Source organism: Podarcis pityusensis (genome assembly GCF_964106645.2).
Source record: "Podarcis pityusensis genome assembly, chromosome: 9".
Classification (NCBI taxonomy): Eukaryota; Metazoa; Chordata; class Lepidosauria; order Squamata; family Lacertidae; genus Podarcis; species Podarcis pityusensis.
Genome location: NC_138034.1, coordinates 22,178,892 through 22,203,706, shown reverse-complemented (window position 1 = coordinate 22,203,706; position 24,815 = coordinate 22,178,892). Strand labels below are relative to the sequence as shown.

The following is a 24,815-nucleotide window of genomic DNA, read 5'->3' as shown; positions in this document are numbered from 1 at the left end:
CCAGGGAGTAGATGCATCTCCTCCTCAGAGCTGCAGTTCCTTGAGGTTGTTGCCTCCAAAGTCTGGGGCCTAGATTGGAGCCATGACATTTACATGTACAGTGGTACCTTGGGTTACAGACGCTTCAGGTTACAGACGCTTCAGGTTACAGACTCCGCTAACCCAGAAATAGTACCTTGGGTTAAGAACTTTGCTTCAGGATGAGAACAGAAATCGTGTGGTGGCGGCGTGGCAGCAGCGAGGGGCCCCATTAGCTAAAGTGGTACAGTTTCAGGTTAAGAACCGACCTCCAGAATTAATTAAGTTCTTAACCCGAGGTATCACTGTACTTAGGCCTTATTTCTTTGGGGAATGGCAACCGAAGGGTCCAGTCAAATCAGACATGGTTTTGAGCTGAGATGTGAAGGAAAGTAGGAATGGTGCACTGCTCTAGGTGCTTTAGGAGGGAATTCCAGATGTAAGATGCAGAGGAGGAAAGCAAACATTCTTCATTTGGAGCTGAGATCATAAATTGCTCTTGAAAAGCATCTCATAATTCTTCGTAAGAATGAATATCTTCCAAGCATAAGGGTAGCAAGCTGTGTAGCAATTGTTAGAATGCCATCTATTCATACTCTTGTATTTCCTATACTTCCTGTTGTCTGGGTAGCTTGATGTACAGTGTTCAATTGTGCACAGAATTAGCCAAATCTACAGCTTCTTTTAAAAAATGGAAACTCGCAATCCAGAAAGAAAATTCTCCTTATCTTAGAACTGACCTTCCCACAGGCTGCATATCCTGTAGCAGAACTGAAAATGTGCATGATAACAGGGAAGTCCAGCTACTTTTGGGTTGGTGCCAAACACTAATTTCATTTCCCACTCCCTTCCAATAACACTCATGTGCAAAAGAAGTTGGACGCGGCAAACAAAACATTGAAACGGTGCTGCTTAGAAGTTAATCAAAACATCAATAAGTCATAACATCTGGAAGGCATCATGCAACTAGTGACGTCAGAAGGTTGTCAGATGTTTGCTGTTTTGTAGTGGTTTGTAATATTTGTTGAACAAGGGCTTTTACTAAGTTGATGTGTGAAGCATTTTAACACTTTCTCTTCAAGAAAGACTGGGAGATTTAACCAAGAAAGAGACTGACTTGGTGGGTGATGATATATTTTATATTGGCAAACACGTGTTCCCAAAGTCATGTTTGCCAAGAAAAAACAAATGTAGGAATACAGAGTGAAAGTTTAGGGGGGCTCAGAAGCGGGGAGGAAGAAATGCTTCATGTACTGTATCTAGATTCCACCTTCTAATTCCACAGAAATTCACAATTCCACAGAAATACAGAAGGCTAATGATGCCCCCCCACCCCACATGACCTCCTTCCAAAGGAAGTCAAACCTGGGTAAGTGTTGTGTCCCTGGAATTACTCTCAGACTTACTCTTAGGTTCATCATCATCATCATCATCATCATAGTAATAATAATATATTATTTATACCCTGCATATTCAGCTGGGTTTTCGCAGCCACTCTGGGCGGCTCCCAACAGATTAAAAACAGAATAAAACAGCAAATATTAAAAACATCCCTAAATAGGGCTGCCTTCAGATGCCTTCTAAAAGTCAGATAGTTGTTTATTTCCTTGACATCTGATGGGAGGGCATTCCACAGGGCATGCGCCACCATCAAGGAGGCCCTCTGCCTGGTTCCCTGTAACCTCATCTCTCGCAGTGAGGGAACTGCCAGAAGGCCCTCAGAGCTGGATCAACAGTGTCTGGGCAGAACGATGGGGGTGGAGATGCTCCTTCAGGTATACTGGGCCGAGGTATTGGTACCAGACAGCTTGGCAGAAGCTTTATGAGAAAAGTGGGTGTTGAGAAAAAATTCGAAGGAATGCTCAGCAGATCCTCAACAAACACATTAAAATTGTATGGAGATGGACTAAGCATGGCTGGACATCTCTTGTAAGGCTTGGAACCTTAAAACTGGCTGTTCTGCGCTGTTTTCAAGATATTTTAAAAAGTTGTTATATAATTGTGTCTAATTGTTGTCTCTTTTATTATAAGGTGTCTTGGGTATTTTTTTGGGGGGGGATATGCATTCCACAAGTAAACATGCTGCTTATTTCTTGTGGTAGAACAGTGATGTCCTTCTCTTCTAAGCAATTGTTCATGCTTAACTCTATTAGCCAACTTTGTTATTCAAACACATAGCACATCCCCAGCACTGGCAAGGTTTCACGTTTTGCTCTTTGTAAAACTACGATTTGCCAATTGAAACGTCTTCTAGTGTTCAGGCAGCACTGTGTACCTAAAGCCTAACAGGTTATCTTCTGTCCCGTCAGGAATGCTCCTTCTTTAACTGAACCATGGAACAAACTGATTTTCACAAAGGGGTGGCCTCCAACATCCCTTCAAACATTACCATCTGTAACCCTGCATAAAATGTAGCATTTGCAGTCTGCAGTCATATAAGGGGTGGCTGGCTAAGGACAGAGTTACCATGCATGTGTATTCTTCCTTTAACAAATGTATACATGGGCATGGCATTCTTGTTAAGAATGCTTGTTATGAATTCTCTACCTGCCTTTAGGTTCCCCAAGCAGAAAAATTACATTGGGAGTGGACTTAAAATGTAAATATGCAGAAATATAGATTACGTCTGCAAAGACTGTGGTCCCTCATGCCCAACACAACCCCTTAAATATGTACTGTGGCCTCCTAAGTGCTCAAAACACACGCTCTGCTCCAAAAACAGGACACTTCTCAAGCAGGTCATCATACCTGGCTGGAAGGCTGTGTTTTACTTGGTAGGTGTAAAGTTGCACAGGCCAGATATACATTCCCAGAAGAGGGACAACTGGGCACTGCCCCAGGGCAAATGCTAAGCCATTACTGACACTGCCAGAATAAACTTTTCAAATCAGGGTGTGATTAATGTGTTGTGTATACCTGATGTCATTTGCCAATGAAATTAATTAGCATGGTTGACTATGGACAGTGGCGCATTCTGGCTCTTGTGGGTTTCCTGCATAAATAAATTTGACAACATGCGTTAAATATGGTATTATAATAACTGTGTTTCCTGTCTCCCAATGCAAACATAGTTTCAAAGGGGTCATTTGTTCCTTCTATCCAGAATTCTAGGAAGTAATGAACAGCACAGTTCTGTGAATACCTACTCAGAGATAAGTGTCCACAGAATGGCATGCAAGACTAATATATGGTTCATGATGGATGGGCAGAATCTTATACAGGTTTCGGAAGTAAGTCTCGTTACATTCTATAGGACTTAAGATTAGTAGGTATAGGACTGCAACTTTTTCTTGCACTGGCTTCTTGACACAACATAATGGATTGTTTTCTTGTGTTCTTGAAATAGAAAGCTTTGCTTTTGGACATCTATAGCTTATAGTGGCCTGGTCTGACACAGTACAATAAACCACAGCTTAAAAACACACTACGGTTTAATGTAGGGGTCACCAACCTTTGTGGGTCGATGGGCAAACTGGCTAACCAGGGAAGTGTGTGACCACCACACACACACCACAAGCAAATACACATTACATCCTGTTTTCTTGGCTAGAAAAGAATGCTTCAAACCTAATTTCCCTGTGGGTGTCACAAAAGGCTGCTGAATGTGCCTGTGCACATTTCTGGTTTAATGTGAAGCCTGCTGGTGACCACTGCTCAAAGGTGTCCATGGAACTAATGGGAGTTGGATCCACTTAGATCAAGGGTGGCTAATTTGTGGCCCACCAGATATCATGGAACTCCAACACCCTTCAGTCCCAGCCAGAATAGCCAATGGTCAAAGATGGTCAAATTTTATGGAAACTGTAGTTTAGCCACCACCAAAGGGCTCCACAAAATTGTGGTAGATCATCTGGTCAACTTGCAGAAGGCTGAATCCCTGGAATCTCTAGGTAAGACTCGGGGAAACCCTTGGAGAGCTGTGGCCAGTCAGTGTCAAAAATACAGAGCAAAATGGCTGGCTGGTCTGACTTAGGCAATTCCCTGTGTTTTCTTTTCTCCCCCACTACTGCTGCTGCCTTCCATGGTTGGAAGAAGACAGATTCCAGCTTGTTGCATTGTCCAAACCTGAGGCTGTGGTTCGCTTGTTTCCAAACAAACCATGAGTGGCAACCAAGATTTGTCTTTGGCTTACGGCTCATGGTTTGGTTGGGGGAAACAAACTACAGTGGTACCTCAGGTTAAGAACTTAATTCGTTCTGGAGGTCCGTTCTTAACCTGAAACTGTTCTTAACCTGAGGTACCACTTTAGCTAATGGGGCCTCCTGCTGCTGCTGCGCCGCCGCTACGCGATTTCTGTTCTCATCCTGAAGCAGAGTTCTTAACCTGAGGTACTATTTCTGGGTTAGCGGAGTCTGTAACCTGAAGTGTCTGTAGCCTGAAGCATTTGTAATCCGAGGTGCCACTGTACTGGTGTGACTCTGCTTTGTTTTGCTTGTGGTGTAACTGCAAGAAGAGTAAGGGAGGAGTGCCATGAAAACCTTTAAGGATCACACACCAGCTTGCTACCCGTTTGCATTAAACCATCATTTGCTTTAAAACTATGGTTTAGTTTTAAATTGAATTGAATTAAATTGAATTGAATGAATTGGGTCATTCTGTTACATTTCTTACATTACAAGTGTTTTAAAAAATAACAGAAAATGACCAATATCTGTCCATCTAACCATTCTCCTTTCAGCCAACCTTTAGCCATTTATGCTAGATACTCATTAATAGTGTCCGTGATAAAGCAGCAGCACTGCTGGTTGCATCGTGCTGTAGCTGCTAGTAGAAACGTCACATATCAGCCTTCAATTTGGAAGGGCAAGGGTTCTGAAAAAGAAAACATTCCAAGAGCCGAAGATAAACAGCATGAGACTCGCACCGCAACCTCTGCAAGAGAAAAATGTGAAGGAGTGTTGGAAAGCTCTGAAGAGTGACAGAGGGAATCTGACAAGTTTTTATTTCGAGTTGGTTCTGAAGATTCTCATTAAAGCTTGAGATCAGCCTCCTTGATAGGCAAGCTCCCCACTCCTCCTACCCGCTGCCCTGTATGAAGGTCCTGCCCAGGCCTCACCAAGCTTTTCATGCCCCCTCCAAGCACATTGGCCCCCTCTATGAGATTTCAATCTCCAGTCAAGCCAGCCTCTTCTTCATTCACAGCAGCTAAACCTCTATAATGGGCAAATGCTCTTGAAAATATCTGATGGTTATTATACAGGTGAGAAGATGCTTGGACCTAGAAACAGCTTGATTCTCTAACTCAGGTGTGGGGAACCTGTGGTTCTCCAGATGTTGCTGCACTCCAATTATCCCTGACCATTGTCCATGTTGGCTGGGGCTGTTGGGAGTCCTCAGGAAGGTCTCCTCACTCTAGCTGCAGGTTGGGTAGCAATGGCCAGTTCAGCATCTCTCTCTCTCCCCCTCTGTATATGTTTGTGTGTGCTTGAAAGCTGGAGACGCCTGCAAAAATATCAGCTGCATCTGCTCTTAGTGACATACATGTATAAATGCCATATATGCTGTTGGTGTACATTACTACTACTCATTTTAAAATATGGTTTCAGCTGAAAGAACATGGATACAGACTCTTCGCCTCTCATCAGTTCTGTATTATCACTGTGTCACCGTGACATCTTTGCTTGTGATAAGATGCTGGCACAGTTATTGCTGGATGTTTTCTTGTTATCATGCAGCACACTTTAGCCTAAACATATATTTCTTACAGCATGAAAGTATTCTCTGTAGTTTTGTGGTGAATCCTGCCTTAGCACTCTTCTCAAAACAGTCGCAAGGTAATAAGAACTTTCGATTTCTGTGCTGGCAGCTGCCTAGAAAAAGCTCTTACATGAATACTACAACCACTATTTAGAAGTTTTCTATACTTCTATACATGGCGAAGGCCATGGAGATGTCACACCAAGCACTAATACAAAAGTCAACTTGAGTGTATAGCATGACTTGCATTTACAATCCGTAATCATAAGTCTTTTACCATTATCAAATCTTTTGCTAATCTTTTTACAGCCTTTATTGTATGCAGCCACAAGAGGCAGTGATGGGGCCACCAACCTGGATGGCTTTAAAAGAGGGTTAGACAAATTCATGAAGGATAAAGCTATCAATAGCTAATAACCCAATGGTGAAGTTCTGCCTCCAGGGTCTGAGCTGGTATGCTTCTGAGTACCATTTGCTAGAACCAGAGTGTGCTTGCGGTTAGGTGCTGCTTGCATGCTTCCTATAGGCATCTGGTTGGACACCATGAGAACCATGCTGGACTAGACGTGCTACTGGCCTGATCCAGCAGGCTCTTCTTACATTCTGTGTTCTTCTTATTGTTAAGAGCACGTAGTTCAAGGAGAAACAACCTGTTTACCACAACTGGCATACAGGGAATGTGTCAGCTGAAGGTTGCTTTGCACCTGATGTTGCAATCGTGCTTGCCACAGCTACTCAAGTCTTTGCAAAAATAAACAGATAAGAGCGAGGTAGAGATATGAATCTCCATAACAAACACCGGGCATGCATCAGTGCATCAGAGTCAATCATGGTTCATTGACACGCGCACTTCTTGCATATTCCCAAATATTTGGAGATGTTCGTTTCTCTTTCACAGATGTAGCTGCACCAAACAAGATGGCTGTTAAGTGGCTGTGTACAGTTTCGTACAGGGGAGTGTTGCTGTGGGAGGAGGTACTTAATCCTTTCATTTGCACCATTTTCCTGATCTATATCACCCTCCTCCCAAAGCTGCTTTGGTGCCTGTATGCTTTTCCCTGTGTGACAATTAGTAGCTTCAAGCAGGCATGGCCAAACTTGGCCCTCCAGCTGTTTTGGGACTACAACTCCCATCATCCCTAGCTAACAGGACCAGTGGTCAGGGATGATGGGAATTGTAGTCCCAAAACAGCTGGAGGGCCAAGTTTGGCCATGCCTGGCTTCATGGAAGGCAAGGGGGGGATATTTAGATTGGGAAAATCATGTGTATGAAGAGCTAAGGACCTCATCCTCCAATGCTCTTCCCCAGCTCTGCTTCCTCAGTGTCTGCATTAAGCCCCCCCCCCAATATCTCAGATCTCCAAGCATTTCGTTTATTTTGGACTTGAGTGTGCAAGCTCCTAAGAACTTCTTGCCTCTAATGTATTTTTTGGAATAAACTTGCAGACTTGGAAAGTGATGTGGCAAACAGCCATGATAATTTAAAGGATTATACCTAGAAGTGTTTCATTTGAATGAAGCAAAGGGCACGTGTCTTTCTCTACCCATACTGAAAGATGCACACAAGTTGTTGTTGTTTTTAAAAAAGAGTGATCTTCTGGATCAAATGTGAGTTGTAGTCAAAAGGAAGATCCTGAACAAAGACAATGTTTTCTTGGCCTCCCTCCACAGCAAATGGTTTATAACTCCCAGGTCGAGCCAGTGTGAGATAGTAGCAGTCAGCGTCTTAGTCTTAGAATAGGAAAACCTGGATTCCAGTTGCTACTCAGCCATGAATCGTCTCCTAGCCTAGCTTCCCGACTTGCCGATAAAACTAGAAACCCTACATACAGTGTTCTGAGCATCTTGGGGGAAAGGTTGAATAGAAATGAAATAGGATGTAGATTAAACAAATACCATATATTTCGCTCTGTAAGACGCACCAGACCACAAGACACACCTAGTTTTTGGAGGAGGAAAACACGAAAAAAAATATTCTGAATCTCAGAAGCCAGAACAGCAAGAGGGATTGCTGCGCAGTGAAAGCAGCGATCCCTCTTGCTGTTCTGGCTTCTGTGATAGCTGCGCAGCTTGCATTCGCTCCATAAGACGCACACACATTTCCCCTTACTTTTTAGGAGGGAAAAAGTGAGTCTTATAGAGCAAAAAATACGGTAAATATATTTGGATATATTTCAAGCATCATTTACACGCTAGAATGAGGATCAAGGGTGCCCCACTGGAAAATGACATATGACTATTCAGCTAAAGCAACCCAGGCATACTATTGTACCCGTCAACCTTAGATCATTGTCTGACTCTGGAAAATAAACGCTCACTACTTTTTTACAGCCTTCCAACAGCTAATCTATAAACGGATTTTTTTTTTTTAAGGAAAAAGAAAAACCTGTGACTGATCGTAAATGTCTGCCATCAAGAATATAAACATGTCCATCCTTATCAGTGTATTTTAAGAGGCATTGGAAGGCGGGGGGGCGCTTGAGTTTCATTCCTGGCTTCTAGGAATGCAACAGTCTCAAGTAATATAATTAGCAGTCGTCCTTGCCTCTGATAGTTCTCAGCCTTAGAGGGAAAAAACGAAGGAAAGAAGAAATATATAGACACCGATGGTTGTTTTCTTTTGATAAAACCTCCCATGTTTTATAAGTATGTCACACCAGGTTCAAAGGCACAGATTACATGCGCAATTGCATATCTTCCTACGTGCGAAGTGCAGAGTGGAAAGCAAGGAGCCAGGCTTGCTAGGAGAAGTGGTAAACGGGTGTTTTCAGAGGCTGGGCAGATATTCCCGGAAACTGTTGACATCAACAGCTAGTTAAAGTGAGCTGTGAACAGAACAGCTTTTACCCAGGGGTGGAATTCCAACTCAAGAGGATGGTAGGCCCCTACCTCTGACACATGGCAACCAAGACATTCTGTCCAATTCCGGCTGTTCGTGACCTGTCATTCAATATTTAGTAGGCAGGCCAAGACCCTTGGGGTCCCTTCCAACTCTACAATTCTTTGATAGGACATAAACTCTGAGGTTTTTCCAGAGCCTGCTGTGCTCTATTTATTGGGGATGTCTAAATAATATTTTGGACAAAACAACTGAAACGGAGTTTTCTAAATATTTCAATAACCGAAAACAAGTCAAAGGTTATATTTACTAATGCCTCAAGATAATACCTAAGAATGGTGGGTCTGTCTTTTAAGATAAGTAGGAAGGCCAGACTCTCCCCCTTGGGCTATCCATTCACTCTACCTCTGGCTTAAATCAAGCATTTCATAGAATGCTGCCTAGTCAGGTGGGATGAAACACCAACATTGGATAAAAGGCCACCTAATAATGACAGTTGGGATGCGGGTGGCGCTGTGGGTTAAACCACAGAGCCTAGGACTTGCCGATCGGAAGGTCGGAGGTTCGAATCCCTGCGACGGGGTGAGCTCCCGTTGCTCGGTCCCAGCTCCTGCCAACCTAGCAGTTCAAAAACACGTCAAAGTGCAAGTAGATAAATAGGTACCGCTCTGGTGGGAAGGCAAATGACATTTCCGTGCGCTGCTCTGGTTCGCCAGCAGCAGCTTAGTCATGCTGGCCACATGACCCGGAAGCTGTACGCCAGCTCCCTCGGCCAATAAGGCGAGATGAGCGCCACAACCCCAGAGTCAGCCACGACTGGACCTAATGGTCAGGGGCCCCTTTACCTTTTTAATAATGACAGTCAATATATAGTAACGTTTTCTGTGCTTCATCTTTGATTCTGCTAACTTAACGGCAACATCAAATTGTGCTTCGTGAATGTATAAATGCCTATTACGGACGATGACTCAGGTCCCTGAATTTTTCAATTTCATTCTTGGGATGGCAGTGGAACCTGGACAGAGAGGTGGTTGATTGCTATCTGGGCAGGGGACAGGAGTGATGAAATGTAGGAAAAGTTGGAAGGCATCCCTCTTGTTTGGCTAGAATGTGTCCCTGAACTGTGGTATCTCCTCGCCGTCCCCACCAAAACTTATTGATTCTGCCTTGCTGAAATGTCACATTGATGAGGCTGAACACTGTTTGTTGAGGGGGTGCGAGTGATTGAAGTCCAGGAAAAGTGTGGTGGGTGAATGACAGGGTGGCTGCAGAAAGATATGGAAAGCAGCTACCTTAGGAAACCATGGGTGATAGAGACAAGAGCTCAGAAAAGAGTAAGCCAAGGAGAAAGCAGGGTTGCGACAACAGGACATGAAGGTCAAAAGCAGACAGGGAGGCAAGACAAGATGAGGAGGGGGGGTGGATGCTGTGTGTTAAGGGCAGTGCCTTTCAGCCTGGATTTCCCCAATGTCGGCGGACTACAACTCCCATCAGCCCCATCTAGGAATGATGGCATTTGTTGTCCAACAGCATCTGAGATTGGGACCCGAGGTTGAAGAAGCCTGGGTTAGGGAGCCAAGGCAGCACGTGGTTACTGAGTTTTTGAGGGGGGATTCTTGTCTGTTTCCCCACTGTAACTGCATTATTGTGATTTGGGCACATTAAAATGGAGTGGTGATGACGAGGGCTCAAAAAAAATGTAGCAGGCTCTGTTGGTCACCAGCTCTCGAAAGCCAATGGGATGAGTGTATTGAGTTACTTTAAACACCACTTTTTTCAGAGTAATTTACATATATATGTAAATATATGTATACGCACCACCATTTGGGGAGGGGAGAACTGATCCTCCTCAAAAAGCCTGAGCTCACTAGCTAGGATCCCACGGATATACAGGGTCTCCCCCACCAACCTTCTTGATCTATCAAAATGACAAGCATTTTACTGCTCTGTTGGTTAGAGTATGCCATGGTTGCAGTTCAATCCCCAAGTGGGACAGCTGCATATTCCTGGGTTGGAATAGATGATCCTTAGGGTCCCTTCCAACTCTAGAATTCTATGATTCTATGACTTGGAGTTAACTGTACTTTGATCCTGTTGAAATCAACGAGGCTTCAGCCACAACAACCAACTTTTCACATTGATTTCAATGATATCCAAGTCCAGCTATCCTCATAACATGAGATCTTCTTTCCCAGTCTTAAAGCAATTCCACCCCCACTTTCACACGTCCATTGGAAACTGTCACAATCTTTCATGGCACTTCAAAAGGGAGTGGGAGCAAAAAAAATTAAATAAGCATCTGGTCCTCAGTTGGCGAAAAATTTGGAAGAGTGAAAGCATTAGCACACAACTGCCGACCCTAATTTTAGAAATGGAGTTATAAGCCACACGCTTAGAAGGAATGTTGAAAATCATTAAGATTCAAAAGCTCGTCTCATCCTTGTTGTGAGATTAAAAGACCTGCTTTACATTTCAAACTACATCAGATTTATGTTAATGTAATTGCCAAGTCCTCCCCACCACAAAGAATCCTGTGATTTATAGCTTGCCTCTTTTTTAGAGCTCCCCCACCCAATTCCATTGTTCTAGCTCGGTCAGGAGAGCATGAGACTCATAATCTCAGGGTTGTGGGTCTGAGCCCCACATTGGGCGGCAGAGTCAAGCATCGTAGGGGGTTGGACTAGAGGACCCTAGTGATGCCATCTGCAGATCTATGATTCTATGATTTCTACAGCTGATGGTAGAAATGGTTTTCAAATTGACTTTAAGCCTATAGGGCAGATATGGCAACACATGAGCTTTAAGTAGCTTTGAGCAGGCATCTAGTAGGAAGGTTCTTTATGCGCCTGCCAAGGACTATGTTTGCAATGGATTTAAGCATTTCTTGCAACTTATTTTCGCAATCCAGCTCTGTGGATCTCTATCGTAGAGGCGGACATTCAAAACATGTCCAGGTTGCAATCCTATCTACATATACCATCAACTGGTTCAACAGGCAGCAGCCAGGTTGGTGGTTGGGATTCCATTTAGAACTCATATATCCTTGTTTTGAAATAGCTTCACTGGTTGCCACTTTTTTTCTGGGCCCAGTTCAAGGTGCACAGTGTCTGAAGCCCTAAATGGCCTAGACATCTGAAGGCAGCCCTGTCTAGGGAAGCTTTTAATGTTTGATGTATTACGGTATTTTAATATTTTGTTGGAAGCCGTCCAGAGTGGCTGGAGAAGCCCAGCCAGATGGGGGGGGGGGTAGAAATAATAAATTATTATTATTATTATTAGGGCGAGCTGCCCACAGGGGCAGGGCGAGCCACTGCTGTGTGTCCCAGGGGAGCACCGCAGCGAGCATCCCAGGGGCACGGCGTCTGTGGCAAGGGTCCCAGAGGGGCAGGATGGCAATGTCACCCCCCCCCCCAGGGATAACACCCAGGGCGGACCGCACCCCCTTCCTTTGCCAGTGTCTTCTGGTACTTCCACTGACCTCAGAAATTTGTGGTGGTTGCAGCCTGGGAAAGGGCATTCTTTGTGGCAGCTCCTAGATTATGGAATTCCCTCCCCACAGAGCTGAGTCGGGCACCTTCTTTATATAGTTTCTAACATACGTTGAAGAAACACCTTTGACACCTGAGATAGGTGTTTTCAGGACTCGCCCTATTCCTGAGACTGTAATTTGTTTTAAACTGTTTTTAACATGGAATTTTAAATGGCTGCAACCTGTTCTGGGTTCTGTAACCTGCAGAAGGGTGGGGAATATATAATAATTATATCACCTATCGAGTAAGGTCCACTGAACTCAGACTGAACACTTCTAAGCAAGCATGTCATTTAAAAGTAAGTTTAGAACAGGGGTGAGGAACCAGCATATCATGATTTGAGTTTCGGGGAGAAAACCATTTCAATTACATTACAATTGTATAATCCTAGCAAAATATTATTGGGGGTGGGCAGCTGAATCCACTCTCATCACCAGGCATAAAGCACTGCTATCAGATCATTTGTTCCATTTAACTTGCATTTGTTTGGCTGAAGATGAGCAGCTGAAATGCACCCTATAACATTCAGCAGACGCTCCCTCCCGAATCAGGTGTGTTGCTTTGTTTTTCCTCTGTGACGCAGCCTGACAGCAAACTGCCTCCTCTCCAGGATAAGCGAAGCCCGGTATAATCGCAAACAAAATGCTCTTATCACCACCCTCATTTTCTAGATGCGCTAGTTCAGTGTTCCCCAACCTTGGGCCTCCAGCTGTTTTTGGACTACAATTCCCATCACCCTTGACCACTGGTCTTGCTAGCGAGGGATGATGCGAGTTGTAGTCCAAAAACAGCTGGAGGCCCAAGGTTGGGGAACACTGACCCACTTTGCTCGGGATCATCAACGGCATCTTCACCCACCATGTGTGGGACCACACCCAGCTTCTTCAGATTTTTCAAATGTTGTGGCAACTTTTAAAAAACTGAAATGAGCAGCAGTACAGCTTGCAAGTTAATTTCAGAAAGGTTAAGAAATTAAAAAAAACAAACAAGGTTATGATCTTCTCCTTAAGGGCACACAACAAACCGGCCTCGCCATCTTAAGTACTGCCAACCAAAATAAGGTGGTCAAGGTATTTGACTCTGTTTCTATTCTTAGTCCTCGGCACTGTCCTGGACCGCAAGTGCTTGGACCACGAAGTAGGGACAGCCCCACCAGAGAAAATGCCAGCAATTTTTCACCACCTTGCCAAAACACCAACACCTCCCCTTGGGTGAGGAAACAGCCCCTAAGGCAATCCCCAAAGCATGCCAAGGGTGCGGCCCAGGAGCCGGACTTCCCTGAAGGATAAAAATGCTTCACCTTACATTGCTGTGAAAGAAGCAGAGGGCATAAGCTTTGAAAACTGCTTGTTCTTTTTAACAGAAGAAAGAAGAAAATCACTATTGCAATCTTGCGCTGATGCAAAAATAATCAATAAGGCTCAGGGGGGAAAAGGGATGTGGAAATATATATAATTTTGTTTGAGTGAGAGTGATGTTCTCTCCTACAGTCAATAGCACCTCCTTTCAATCTTTAGGGACACATCCCCCTGGGTGATTAAAATAGTTTCCAGTCACCCCCCCTCACCTGCCAGACGTCGGTCTCTTGTGGTCTTCCAAATAGCATCCAAGGCTCTGGTCGTGGAATTTCTGATATGATCACTGAATGATCTCCTCAGAGGAGCTCTCACTGGGTGGTGATCCATAATGCAGAGAAGAAAATGTCACGTCCACAACAGAAAAAGATACATCACCATCTTTCTAGTCGGGCCTCAGGAGAAAGGGACAGTCTCTGCTTAGCTATTTCCCGGATATTCTTTCCGTAAGGTGGGTCCATTGCTTAGGAAAGGTTTACCACCGGTCGTTCTCTCCCCCCCCTTCAAGATTCAGGCATTGCAGTTCCCCTCGCTGCAGACACAGGGAAGCGCAGAGACTGCAGCAGGCAACCTACTGGCAAGCTGCCAGAGTCAGGGCTGCTGCTGCCGCTCCTGCCCGCCACATCTGGAAAGGCTTACCAATGAGCTAATGAGATGATACTCTCATTTAGATCTGGAGCTTTAGCAGGGGGAATAGCCAGAGGTCTCAGGCTTCCTGGCTGAGGGAAACAAAACATGCTGGGCTCGTCGCTTTCTCACACAAGCCCCGTTCTGAAAGGCCTTTCTGCAAAAGCTGACAGTTCAGGTGATCTTTTATTTCCAAGGGGAGGTGGGCACTAAAAGAGAACGAGATAGGAAGCGCTGGCCTTTTCCTGATTACAGCCTGTTTGTTTTGCTTCTTGTGGTCTCCCCCCATCTCCCTCTCTCCTTTCTTTCCACATGATTTGAAACGCCTCTCACAGTCTTCCAGGCTTGGGTCCTCTTTTCTGAAGCCTCAGACTGCCTGGCAGTGCTGAGGGCCCCTGCCCAGATGTCCTTTCCATGGCACCTTCAAGATCTTTGCTCGCAGTGAGGCCATATGCAATCCCGCCTTCAACTACTGTTTGCGCCCGCAAAAGTTTAGGGGTGGCCACACTGTTTCATTTCTAATACAGTGGTATCTCGGGTTAAGAATTTAATTCATTCCGGAGGTCTGTTCTTAACCTGAAACTATTCTTAACCTGAGGTAGCACTTTAGCTAATGGGGCCTCCCGCTGCCGCCGCACCGCTACTGCGTGATTTCTGTTCTCATCCTGAAGCAAAGTTCTTAACCCGAGGTACTATTTCTGGGTTAGCGGAGTCTGTAACCTGAAGCGTATGTCACGTGAAACGTCTGTAACCCAAGGTACCACTGTATTTCTATTTATTAAAGTTATATCCAGTGCTGCTTTTTTTTTTTTTTAAAGGGTGGGGGAACTCACCACAAAGTTAGTTAATTACAGTGGTACCTCGGGTTACATATGCTCCAGGTTACATATGCTTCAGGTTACAGACTCTGCTAACCCAGAAATAGTACCTCGGGTTAAGAACTTTGCTTCAGGATGAGAACACAAATTGTGTGGTGGTGGCGCAGCAACAGTGGGAGACCCCATTAGCTAAAGTGGTGCTTCAGGTTAAGAACACTTTCAGGTTAAGAACGGACCTCCGGAACGAATTAAGTACTAAACCCAAGGTACCACTGTAGTTAGTTAGTTAGTTAGTTAGTTTATTGCAGGCTCAGTCACACTGCCACCCCCTGCCCCAGGGCAGTGGTTAAATGTAAGATGTCATGAATTAACTCAAGCAGACAATTATTACAGATATATGTGGATTTTTGGTTCAGGCATTGGGTGTATATTCATTCCAGCCCCAACCAGCCCCCCCAAATAAAATTATTTAATTTTAAAAAGGCAAGGCAACCCTCTGCTAAAAAAAACCCAAGAACACCCTGGTTATATCCATCCCTTCCTTTCTGAGGTTGGACAAAAAGACCACCAAGGTTCCTTCCAGCTCTAGAATTCTATGATTCTATTGGGATATATTTATTTCTATTGATTACATTTATATCCTCACTTTCCTCCAAGGTAGCTCAAGGTGGCATGCATACTTCTCTTTCTCCTTCTTCCCATTTTATCCTCACAGCAACGATGTGAGGAAGGCCAGGCTGAGAGGCAGGGACTGGCCAAGGTCACCCAGTGGGGATTGGAACCCTGGTCTCCCAGGTCACAGTCCAGTACTCTAACCACTACACCACACTGGTATACTAGATGCACCAAAGGTCTGCTGAAGTATAGGGTACCTTTGCTATGGTCACTATGGACTGATTTATAGATGTGGGTGTTGTAGGCTGAAATGATGGTGTGAATTTGCCTATCTGTGGAAGCCCTAGATCTAGGGTTCGTGGGGAAGATTAGTGGAGAGGGTGAGCGCTCTGCATATGCTCAAAGGCTTTCCCCTCATTATTATTTCTTCACATATCCCAGGGTCAAACTCTCCGAGGAAGCCAAGTTTCACCTATCAACCAAGGGACTGAAACAGAAAGGGCCATCTCTACTTGCAGTTGACACAAAGAATGGGCCTTATTCTGTGATAAGCATGTAGTTTAAGGGAGTGGGAAGGGAGACAGATTGGGAGGCAGAATATAAATTCTGTGAGTGTACATATGCTCCAAATTTCCCTCCTTTGTTTAAAAATCCAATTAATTTATTTTCTTTTTCTTTTGGTGGGGAGAAACTTTAATGTGATTTGTCAGGATTATCTCACCATTCAGAAAACAAAATCTTATTTTCCCCTTAGCCTGGAAGGATTTTAAAAAAAGCATTCTGAGCAAAACTGCATTTTTAATAAGCTTGCTAGCAAGCAAGCAAGCAAACTCACAGGTGCCTTTTTGCCGCCCAGACGGTGAACCACAAGAGCAATATCCTAGTTACAGATGTCGCCTGCAATCCCTGATGACTCCATCAAGACAAAAGATAGAGTCAAGTCTTTGCAGCCTAATGAAAGTGCCTTTGCTTGCTTACCCTGTGGAAATAATTCAAAAAAATAGTGCATCTCTCCAAAGGCAATATAATCCAATCACTCACTTTGATATAGCGGTAAAATGGATATGCCATCTGTCAGAGTTGCTTCCAGATCCTAGCTCACAGAGGATCACGCTAGCCAGCGATCATTAAATAAAAGTCTTTATTGAGTTACAGTTTCCATTCTCAAGCTGCTGCGTGCAACCCTACGTCTAATGGTTAGATCGGCGAAGCTCCATCTGAGTCTCCGCCCCTTGTACACCAACTTAATATCCTAGCCTTGCTCCACCTTTTCCGCCTGACTGTTCTTCTCTGGGTCCCTCTGCCCCCCGGGGTCTCTTCCTTCCGGGATTCCTCTGACGCTGACGCTGACCCCCCTGACTCTTCTCCCTCCTTTCGGCGGGCTTTAGGACCTGGCTCCCTTTCTGGGCTGCCTACTGCGCCACTTTCCTGTGCATTTGAACTTGGCGCGCGCGCCCAACCTTCCACCTTCCGTCTGACCGTTTCTTCGCTCCCCGATGGAGGTGTGGCCACTCCTGACTCGTGCCCTCCCCCCTGTTGTGAGCTGCCAGCGCTTGATCCCTGGCGCCCTTCCTCTTCCCTGCTCTCTGGCGGTGACGCTGGTCCCGATTTCCAACTGCTCCCCTCTGAGTCCCCTCTGGCTCTATCTTCCTGGGGTGTCCCCCTAGGCTCCCCCCTTGCCCTGGCCACTGGTGCTCCTTTCTGTGAATCTTCTGATTCACTGGAAAGACTTGGAGATCTCGGGTCGTCGTCATCACTCATCTTTTCTTCTGCCTCCTCCCCCTCGCTCTCTGTTTCCTCCCTTGCCCTTGCCTCTGCTCCTGAACCCCTGACATCCATCCCCCCCTCGAAGCCCCCTCTTCCCCCCTCCCCTCCTTCCGGTGCGGGATCTGGGTGCTGCCGTGTCAGGGGGACGAATGTCGGATACAGTTCGCTTCCCGTGGCGGGCCGCCATCCGAAGTCTTCCGGTTCTTCCTCCCTGCTCTCGTTGACGACGGTCACCTCCGCTTCCATCTCTGTGCCGCCGTGCTCGAAACCCGGGTCGTCCCCGAAAACGTCCATGTCCGTCTCTCCCTCGTTGCCTTCTGGAGACGTTGCTCGTCCTGGACCCTCCAGCCACCTTCTGCGGAACTGCTCCTCTGGTCGATCATCCCACCAATACGAGGGTTCTGAAGCAGATCCCGAGGGTGACCCCTCTGGGGAACGGGCGTCTCGTGTCGGTTCCTCGTCCGAGTCGAACCCCCGGAACGTGCTGGCTGAAAGCGTGGGCGTGAAAAGCCAGTCGTCGAAAAAGTCTGCTGGCATTGGCCTATGTGGGAAGAGGGCATGAAACTCTTCTTTGAGCAGAGGTTCATCTAAAGCGTAGCCCGGCACCCAGCTGTTGGCACTGGCCGGGGCGCCCTCCTTGGCGAGAAGGTATTCTACCCCCTCTTCCCCCCATCTGGAGTCCAAAATCTCCGTGACTTCGTTGATGCGCTCCTCCTGTGCCACTCCCCCTTGCCCGGTTCTCTCTCGGAGCGGACCCGGTGCCGTTCCTGGTTCCTGAAACCTGTGAGGTGCCTTGTAGGGAGTGAGCACCGATCTGTGGAACACCGGATGCATTCTGGAACCCTCCGGAAGAGCCAGCCTGAAAGCCACCGGGTTGACCTGTTCTTTGACTTGGTAGGGCCCCAGTTGTTTATGCCCTAGTTTCTTCTTCGCCAACGACCTGGCCGGCACTGCGTGGGCTGCTAACCAGACCCAGTCTCCCACATGGATCTCTTCGCCAACCCTTCTGTGTTTGTCCGCTTGTACCTTGTATGCGTGTTTAGCCAGCTCCAGGTGCCGCCGCAGCTGATCGTGGACCTCCTGCAACTCCGACGCGAACGCATCTGCTGTCTGCGGCTCCCCCTCCCCCATTCTTTCCAGTCCCGGGAAGGTTCTAGGGTGCCTCCCGTTGTTGGCGAAGAACGGCGTGACCCCCGTGGACACGTGCTTCGTGTTGTTGTAGGCGAACTCGGCGAGAGGCAGGTAATCCACCCACGTCGCAGGCTGTTGATTCGCATAACATCTCAGGTACTGCTGCATGATGGCATTGACCCGCTCCGCTTGCCCGTTGGTCTGCGGGTGTCTAGCCGACGCCAGGTTGATCTTGACGTTCAGGAAGCCTATCAGCCTCTGCCAGAAGTTCGAGATGAACTGTCGCCCTCGGTCGGACAGAATAGACCGCGGCAGACCGTGAACCTTGAACACGTGGTCTATGAACAGTTTGGCGGTTTGTTCCGCCGTGGCCACCTTCGCACACGGAATGAAATGTGCCATCTTGGAGAACAAATCCACCACCACCAGCACAGCCGTCTTGCCCCTCGAGCTGGGCAGATCCGTGACAAAGTCCAGGGCCACTCTCTCCCATGGTTCGAACGGAGTTTGCAGCGGTTCCAGCAGTCCGGCCGGCGGTCTGTGCACTGGTTTGGACCTCTGGCAGGTGTCACACCTCGCCACGTAGTCCGCGACTTCCCCTCTCATTCCGGGCCACCAGAAGTCTCTGGCTACTAATTCCACCGTCTTCTCCTTGCCAAAGTGCCCGGCAGTGGGCGCGTCGTGCAGCTGCTGCAGTACCTTGGCGCGAAGTTCGTCTCCCGGCACGTAGATGGCCCCTTTACGGATGAGCAATCCATCTCGCAGCTGGAACTCGTCGGTCGCTGCCGTGCCCTTGCGCACCTCTGCCATCTTTGCTTGCGCGAAGGAGTCATCCTGCAACGCTCGTCGCACCGCCTCCAGGTCAACTGTTGCAGCAGCGCACGCCCACACTGTCGGTGCGAAGATGTGCATGGCGGCCGCTGGCGTTGCCTCCTCCAGATACTGTGGCTTACGGGAGAGAGCATCCGCCATGATGTTGGTGTCCCCCGGGACATACTCTATTCGGAAGTCGAAATTCGCAAAGAACTCAGCCCAACGTATCTGCCTCTGGTTCAGGAACTGTGCTGTGCGCCAGTGCTCTAGATTCTTGTGGTCCGTGCAGACCTGCACCGTGTGCTTGGCGCCGATCAGGAAGTGCCTCCACGCTTTGAACGCTGCATGAATGGCCAGCAACTCCCTGTCCCAGATGGTGTAGTTCTGTTCGGACTTGCTGAGCTTCCTTGAGTAAAACGCTCCCGGCCTCCAACCCCCCTGCGGGTCTTTCTGCAGCAGGACTGCTCCCACGGCTCTGTCCCATTCCAGAGCACTGACCAAAGCGAAAAAGCGGGCATGGTACTGCCTTACGCTGGCCCTCCCTTGCTTCAGTCCATGTATCTGCTGCCGAGCAAGATCCACGTCAATGCTTGATAAAAAGCACCCATCCATCGCTTTAATAAAGGCATCCGCATTTTGGAGCGCCGGATCCTTATCTCTCCACAAATTGCGCAGCCATGCTTTAGCATCTCCATGCAAATGGGACATGATGAATCCCACCTTCTCTTGCTCATCTCTAAAGTCTTTGTTCAGCAGTTGCAGTGCACACATTACATCTGCTCTAAAGTTGGGGTACTGTTGCAAATTCCCATCGAAGTGAGAGACCAGACCGCCTGTTCGTCTCCCCAACCCAATCCCCTCCGGTTTGGGTGTCAGTTGCCCTTGCTTCGTAAGCACTTCCAACCTGACCTGGAGATCCCTGTAGGCGGCAGCTGCGTCCTCCTCTCTCTTCCTGGATGCAAGAGCCTCGGCATTCAGTCGCGACACTGCTTCTCTGAGTTCCGCTATCTGCTGTTCGGCCGTCATGTTGTCCGCCGTTCGTGAGCTCGCTAGTAGGCACCCGCTTTCTCTCCTCTCCGCGAGGCTGTAGATGCCCACAATTTACTGAGATGGAGCTTACTGTCAGAGTTGCTTCCAGATCCTAGCTCACAGAGGATCACGCTAGCCAGCGATCATTAAATAAAAGTCTTTATTGAGTTACAGTTTCCATTCTCAAGCTGCTGCGTGCAACCCTACGTCTAATGGTTAGATCGGCGAAGCTCCATCTGAGTCTCCGCCCCTTGTACACCAACTTAATATCCTAGCCTTGCTCCACCTTTTCCGCCTGACTGTTCTTCTCTGGGTCCCTCTGCCCCCCGGGGTCTCTTCCTTCCGGGATTCCTCTGACGCTGACGCTGACCCCCCTGACTCTTCTCCCTCCTTTCGGCGGGCTTTAGGACCTGGCTCCCTTTCTGGGCTGCCTACTGCGCCACTTTCCTGTGCATTTGAACTTGGCGCGCGCGCCCAACCTTCCACCTTCCGTCTGACCGTTTCTTCGCTCCCCGATGGAGGTGTGGCCACTCCTGACTCGTGCCCTCCCCCCTGTTGTGAGCTGCCAGCGCTTGATCCCTGGCGCCCTTCCTCTTCCCTGCTCTCTGGCGGTGACGCTGGTCCCGATTTCCAACTGCTCCCCTCTGAGTCCCCTCTGGCTCTATCTTCCTGGGGTGTCCCCCTAGGCTCCCCCCTTGCCCTGGCCACTGGTGCTCCTTTCTGTGAATCTTCTGATTCACTGGAAAGACTCGGAGATCTCGGGTCGTCGTCATCACTCATCTTTTCTTCTGCCTCCTCCCCCTCGCTCTCTGTTTCCTCCCTTGCCCTTGCCTCTGCTCCTGAACCCCTGACACCATCCATTGCTGCACATCAAGGCTTGATTATATTAGAGCCAAACCTGATATGCTACAGGGATCTACAAAGGGGATTGTATTAATATTGGTGCAGGTGGGGGGATTTTCAGTTCTGGCCAACATCCCTTCTCCCTTCTCTCCCACTCCCATATCATTTTCCCAAATGAAGTCGTTCTCCAAAAGCTGTTGTTTGTCCTTCCGGCGAAAACGTACATCTCACCAAAGCAGCATTTTAAAAACTTTCATTTCAGTAAATATCATTCATTGGCTACCAATGCCTGAACTACACATGGAATTTTAAAGGGTTCTGAATGAATAAAGTAAACAGATGAGTACCACGAAAAGATGGCTGCAGTTGCTCTTCTGTCACTCAGGATAGCAAACCACAAAAACAGGAGCAAGGAATCTCAGATGTGGGGGCAAAATGTGGCCCTCAAGGCTTCTCCTTCAGGCCCTCTGAATTTTACCCAGGCAGTGGCGTAGCGTGGGTTGTCAGCACCCGGGGCAAGGCAAGTAATTTGCGCCCCCTAACCCGTGGATTTTAGCACTCGAGTGCGAGCGCCCCCCCCAGGTGTTGCGCCCGGCCCCCCTGCACCCCCCACGCTACGCCACTGGGGCTGGGGGCAAGCGAAGGAGCCAAGGACCCCCCCCAAAGGCTCAGCAGGAATTTATTAAATTTATTATTTGCGAAGCCCCCGCGGGCCGAGGCAGCCGAAGCCCCCTCCCCTCAGGCGCCTCCCCGCCCCCTCCTCTCCTTGGGCTGTAGGTGGAGCTCCAGATCCGGGCTTGGCGAGCGCCTCTCCTCCTCCCGGCCGGGTCCGGGGGCTTCCAGCCGTGCTCCGTCCTCGCCCCCCCCCGCGGTTGAGACTTGCGCTGAGAGCCGGAGCCAGCGGCGCCCCCTTCTGCCGGGAGACCCTCGCCCGCCCGCCGGCTTCCTCTCGGAGGGTTTTGGGGAGCGCAAGGCGCGGCGAGGCCCCTCGGAGCTCTCCTCCCTCCCAGTCAGCAGAAGCAGCCGCCGCCTGTGGCTGGGCCGAGGGGATGGCGGCGGCGGCGGGGTGCGGAGGCTGCCCGTGCCCGGCCAGGCGTCGGTGGCAGCGTCGGCGCTGCTGCAGCGGCTGCTCCTCCTGCGAGCAGTGAGTGGAGCGCAGTCGCAGCGGCGGCGGGGAGCGCGCACGCGCTAGGGCGTAAGGCTGGCGGTAGCGGCGGGGAGCCCGGCGGAGGAAGGAACTTGTCCCTTCCCTCTGGACTCGCGCCCCCCCCAATGTTGCGCCCGGTGCGGCCGGCACCCTTGGCACCCCCCACGCTACGCCACTGTACCCAGGCCACACCCCTCAGAGGTTCTTCTTGAGAAGGTTTTCTGTTTTGCATGGCTGGATTGTGGCCTTAAATTCTGATAACACTTTTTGGTTGCCTATGGTATAAAAAACCCCCTGCTCCTTTATCTTTTATGGGGTATCCAAGAGCCCGTATAGAGTCCTTATGTAGGTTCTCTGTCGGTAGGAGAAAATAACAGAGGCCAACCAGAGAATATTGAGAAGCAAAGCAGCTAGTAAGCCTGATCTTTATTAAACTGTTGCAACAGGGTGCTCATTGCCACACACAGGAGGCAGGAGGGGACCCAGAACAATGGTGCGCAAGCCCTTATATAGACATTTTGAAATTGCCCATCCTGTAGTCAGAGACCACCCCCCAAAACATCATACATACATCACAGAAGGAGGTGGGCTACAGCAGAAATACATCGCAGGAGGCGGTCTACAGCAGAAATCCTGTTTGCTAGGATATCTGCTAATGGTCACTGATTGCTTGGCCTGGGCAGCCTGGCCATTCTTTTGTGATGGTAAATACTTTAATTCCTGAATCCAGGTCACAGGCTCACTCTATTCACCCACACAAGTACACCCTTAAGACAGGTAAGCAAAAGACAATGGCGAGGCTTTCCCATTTCCTTCCTCCTTGCAGGGAAATATTTGAGGCCACTGGGAAAGTCAAAATGACTTCAGGATTGTTCTCCTGTACTATTTAAGACACATAGTTTATATACTTATGTATGTGTTTGCCTTGTAAATTTATGAACGTTTATTTTATATTTGGGACCTTAGAATTCTTATAACACCTAGAGGGAGGACAGAGAGGAGTATGCAGTTTCGCAACATATCACAAGTCAGGGTCATAAAGGACCTTCATGTCAACAGGCAAATTTTACACATGTTTACTCTATTGATCAGGTCCCAGGTACAGTTTGCACTGACAATAAATGGCAGCAATCATTAAAATAGTATACTGTAGTTCTATGGTGTTTTTAAAACTATTTTTAAAGTGAGTGCAGAAATACCCACGTCGTATCTACAGTATTCTATCAATTTTGGTTTCTCTGTTTTTCATTTTTCCAATCTTAAGTTCAGTACCCATTTTCACATTGGTTTGCAATATTTGTTGCAAAAATTTGTTGCAAAAGTCCTCATTAAAATTCTACGGCATTTTAGTGTGAATTTCTCCCAATATACACATTATTGAACACATGTTTTCCTAATATACACATTTTACAAAGCAATTTCCCTTAATATGATGCATTTTTACACATTGCTTTCTCTAAAACATGCATTTTAAGGCACACTTTCCCCTAGTATATACATTGTCCTACTGTTACTTGGCTAGGGAACTGAACTGCAAAATTCTGAGAGGCGTGAATTTTGAAGATTCGCTTTTAAATGCAAATTGAATCAAATTTAATCCTCATCCCAATTACAACAGATAGAGGTTCTCCACTCTAGCAGGCAGAAAGAATCACACAGCAGAAAGGGAATATACTGCTGTTACTAAGCATCTATTCCCACAGCCAGCTGCAAAGGTGTGGGGTGGGCGGTTATTCATCCACCAAAATCCAGTCCAGCAAGTTGCAAACAGAAATCAGGTAGGTTGCAGAAAAATACCTGCATAGCTTGTAGCTCTGCCAGGCAACTTAAATACAGCTTATATAATATAGATCTTCCGGCTATGAAATAACGTGAGATGGGTTTGCCATGCCACAGAAAAAAAGTTCAGTTGCCCCTCCCTGCCCCTCTGAAAATGCCTCGGAGCAGCAGTAAAAAGTTCCTTTTAACTGTTTGGTTTCCCAGTTAACACTGAAGCAAAGCATACAAACATACAGTCCTAAGATATTTTCAGGTCTCATTGATAGAGGTCTGTTTTTCCTTTCTTCCTGCCCATAGATTTCCAGTGAAAAGATCCTCAATATAACAAAAATACATATGTTTTAAAGTGCAAGACAGAACACACAGCCTGCTTTCTCTGAGCAGTCCCACTTTAAAAGCCCTCATAGTAAAGGAAAGTATTTATGACACTCCATTCTTCCCGCTCCTGTTGAAGCAATGCGCTCTCCACGTAAGGAATGCGCACACATCCTTGGGCATCTGAATCCTTGAGTATCACATGAGTCTTCCGCATGCTGCGCACTCTGAGACTTTATTTTCCGTACCCACCCATTCACATGCAAACACCAGAGGTTTCTTTACTAATGAATGCAAATCATTATAATTAACTTTACAGAAAAACAATGCTGGGGTTATCCCATTAGCAGCATTTTGCGGTGGGCCTCGAGACTGCTGCAAGCTGTGGTTGGTTGTTTTCTATCTCTTTCAAAACAATTTCTGTCTCCAGACTGCCACACTCATCCTGGCAAAATGCTCAAACCCAATTCACTCCACGCATTCCACCTGGGC

At 47.5% G+C, this 24,815-nt stretch overlaps 1 protein-coding gene across 6 annotated transcripts in view; it reads right to left on the bottom strand.

Moving 5' to 3' along the window:
- The window catches only part of DLC1 (DLC1 Rho GTPase activating protein), a 254,741-nt gene that overhangs the window by 113,363 nt on the left and 116,563 nt on the right, over positions 1 to 24,815 (bottom strand). Inside the window, exon 1 of one of the 6 annotated variants that reach the window (XM_081019791.1) lies at positions 13,652 to 13,954. The exons of the other annotated variants lie outside the window; for them this stretch is intronic. Coding sequence (XP_080875917.1) covers positions 13,652 to 13,769 — 118 coding nt within the window. The 5' untranslated portion in view covers positions 13,770 to 13,954. Of the gene's footprint in view, positions 1 to 13,651; positions 13,955 to 24,815 lie in introns of those variants that run through there. 6 annotated transcript variants of the gene reach the window in all.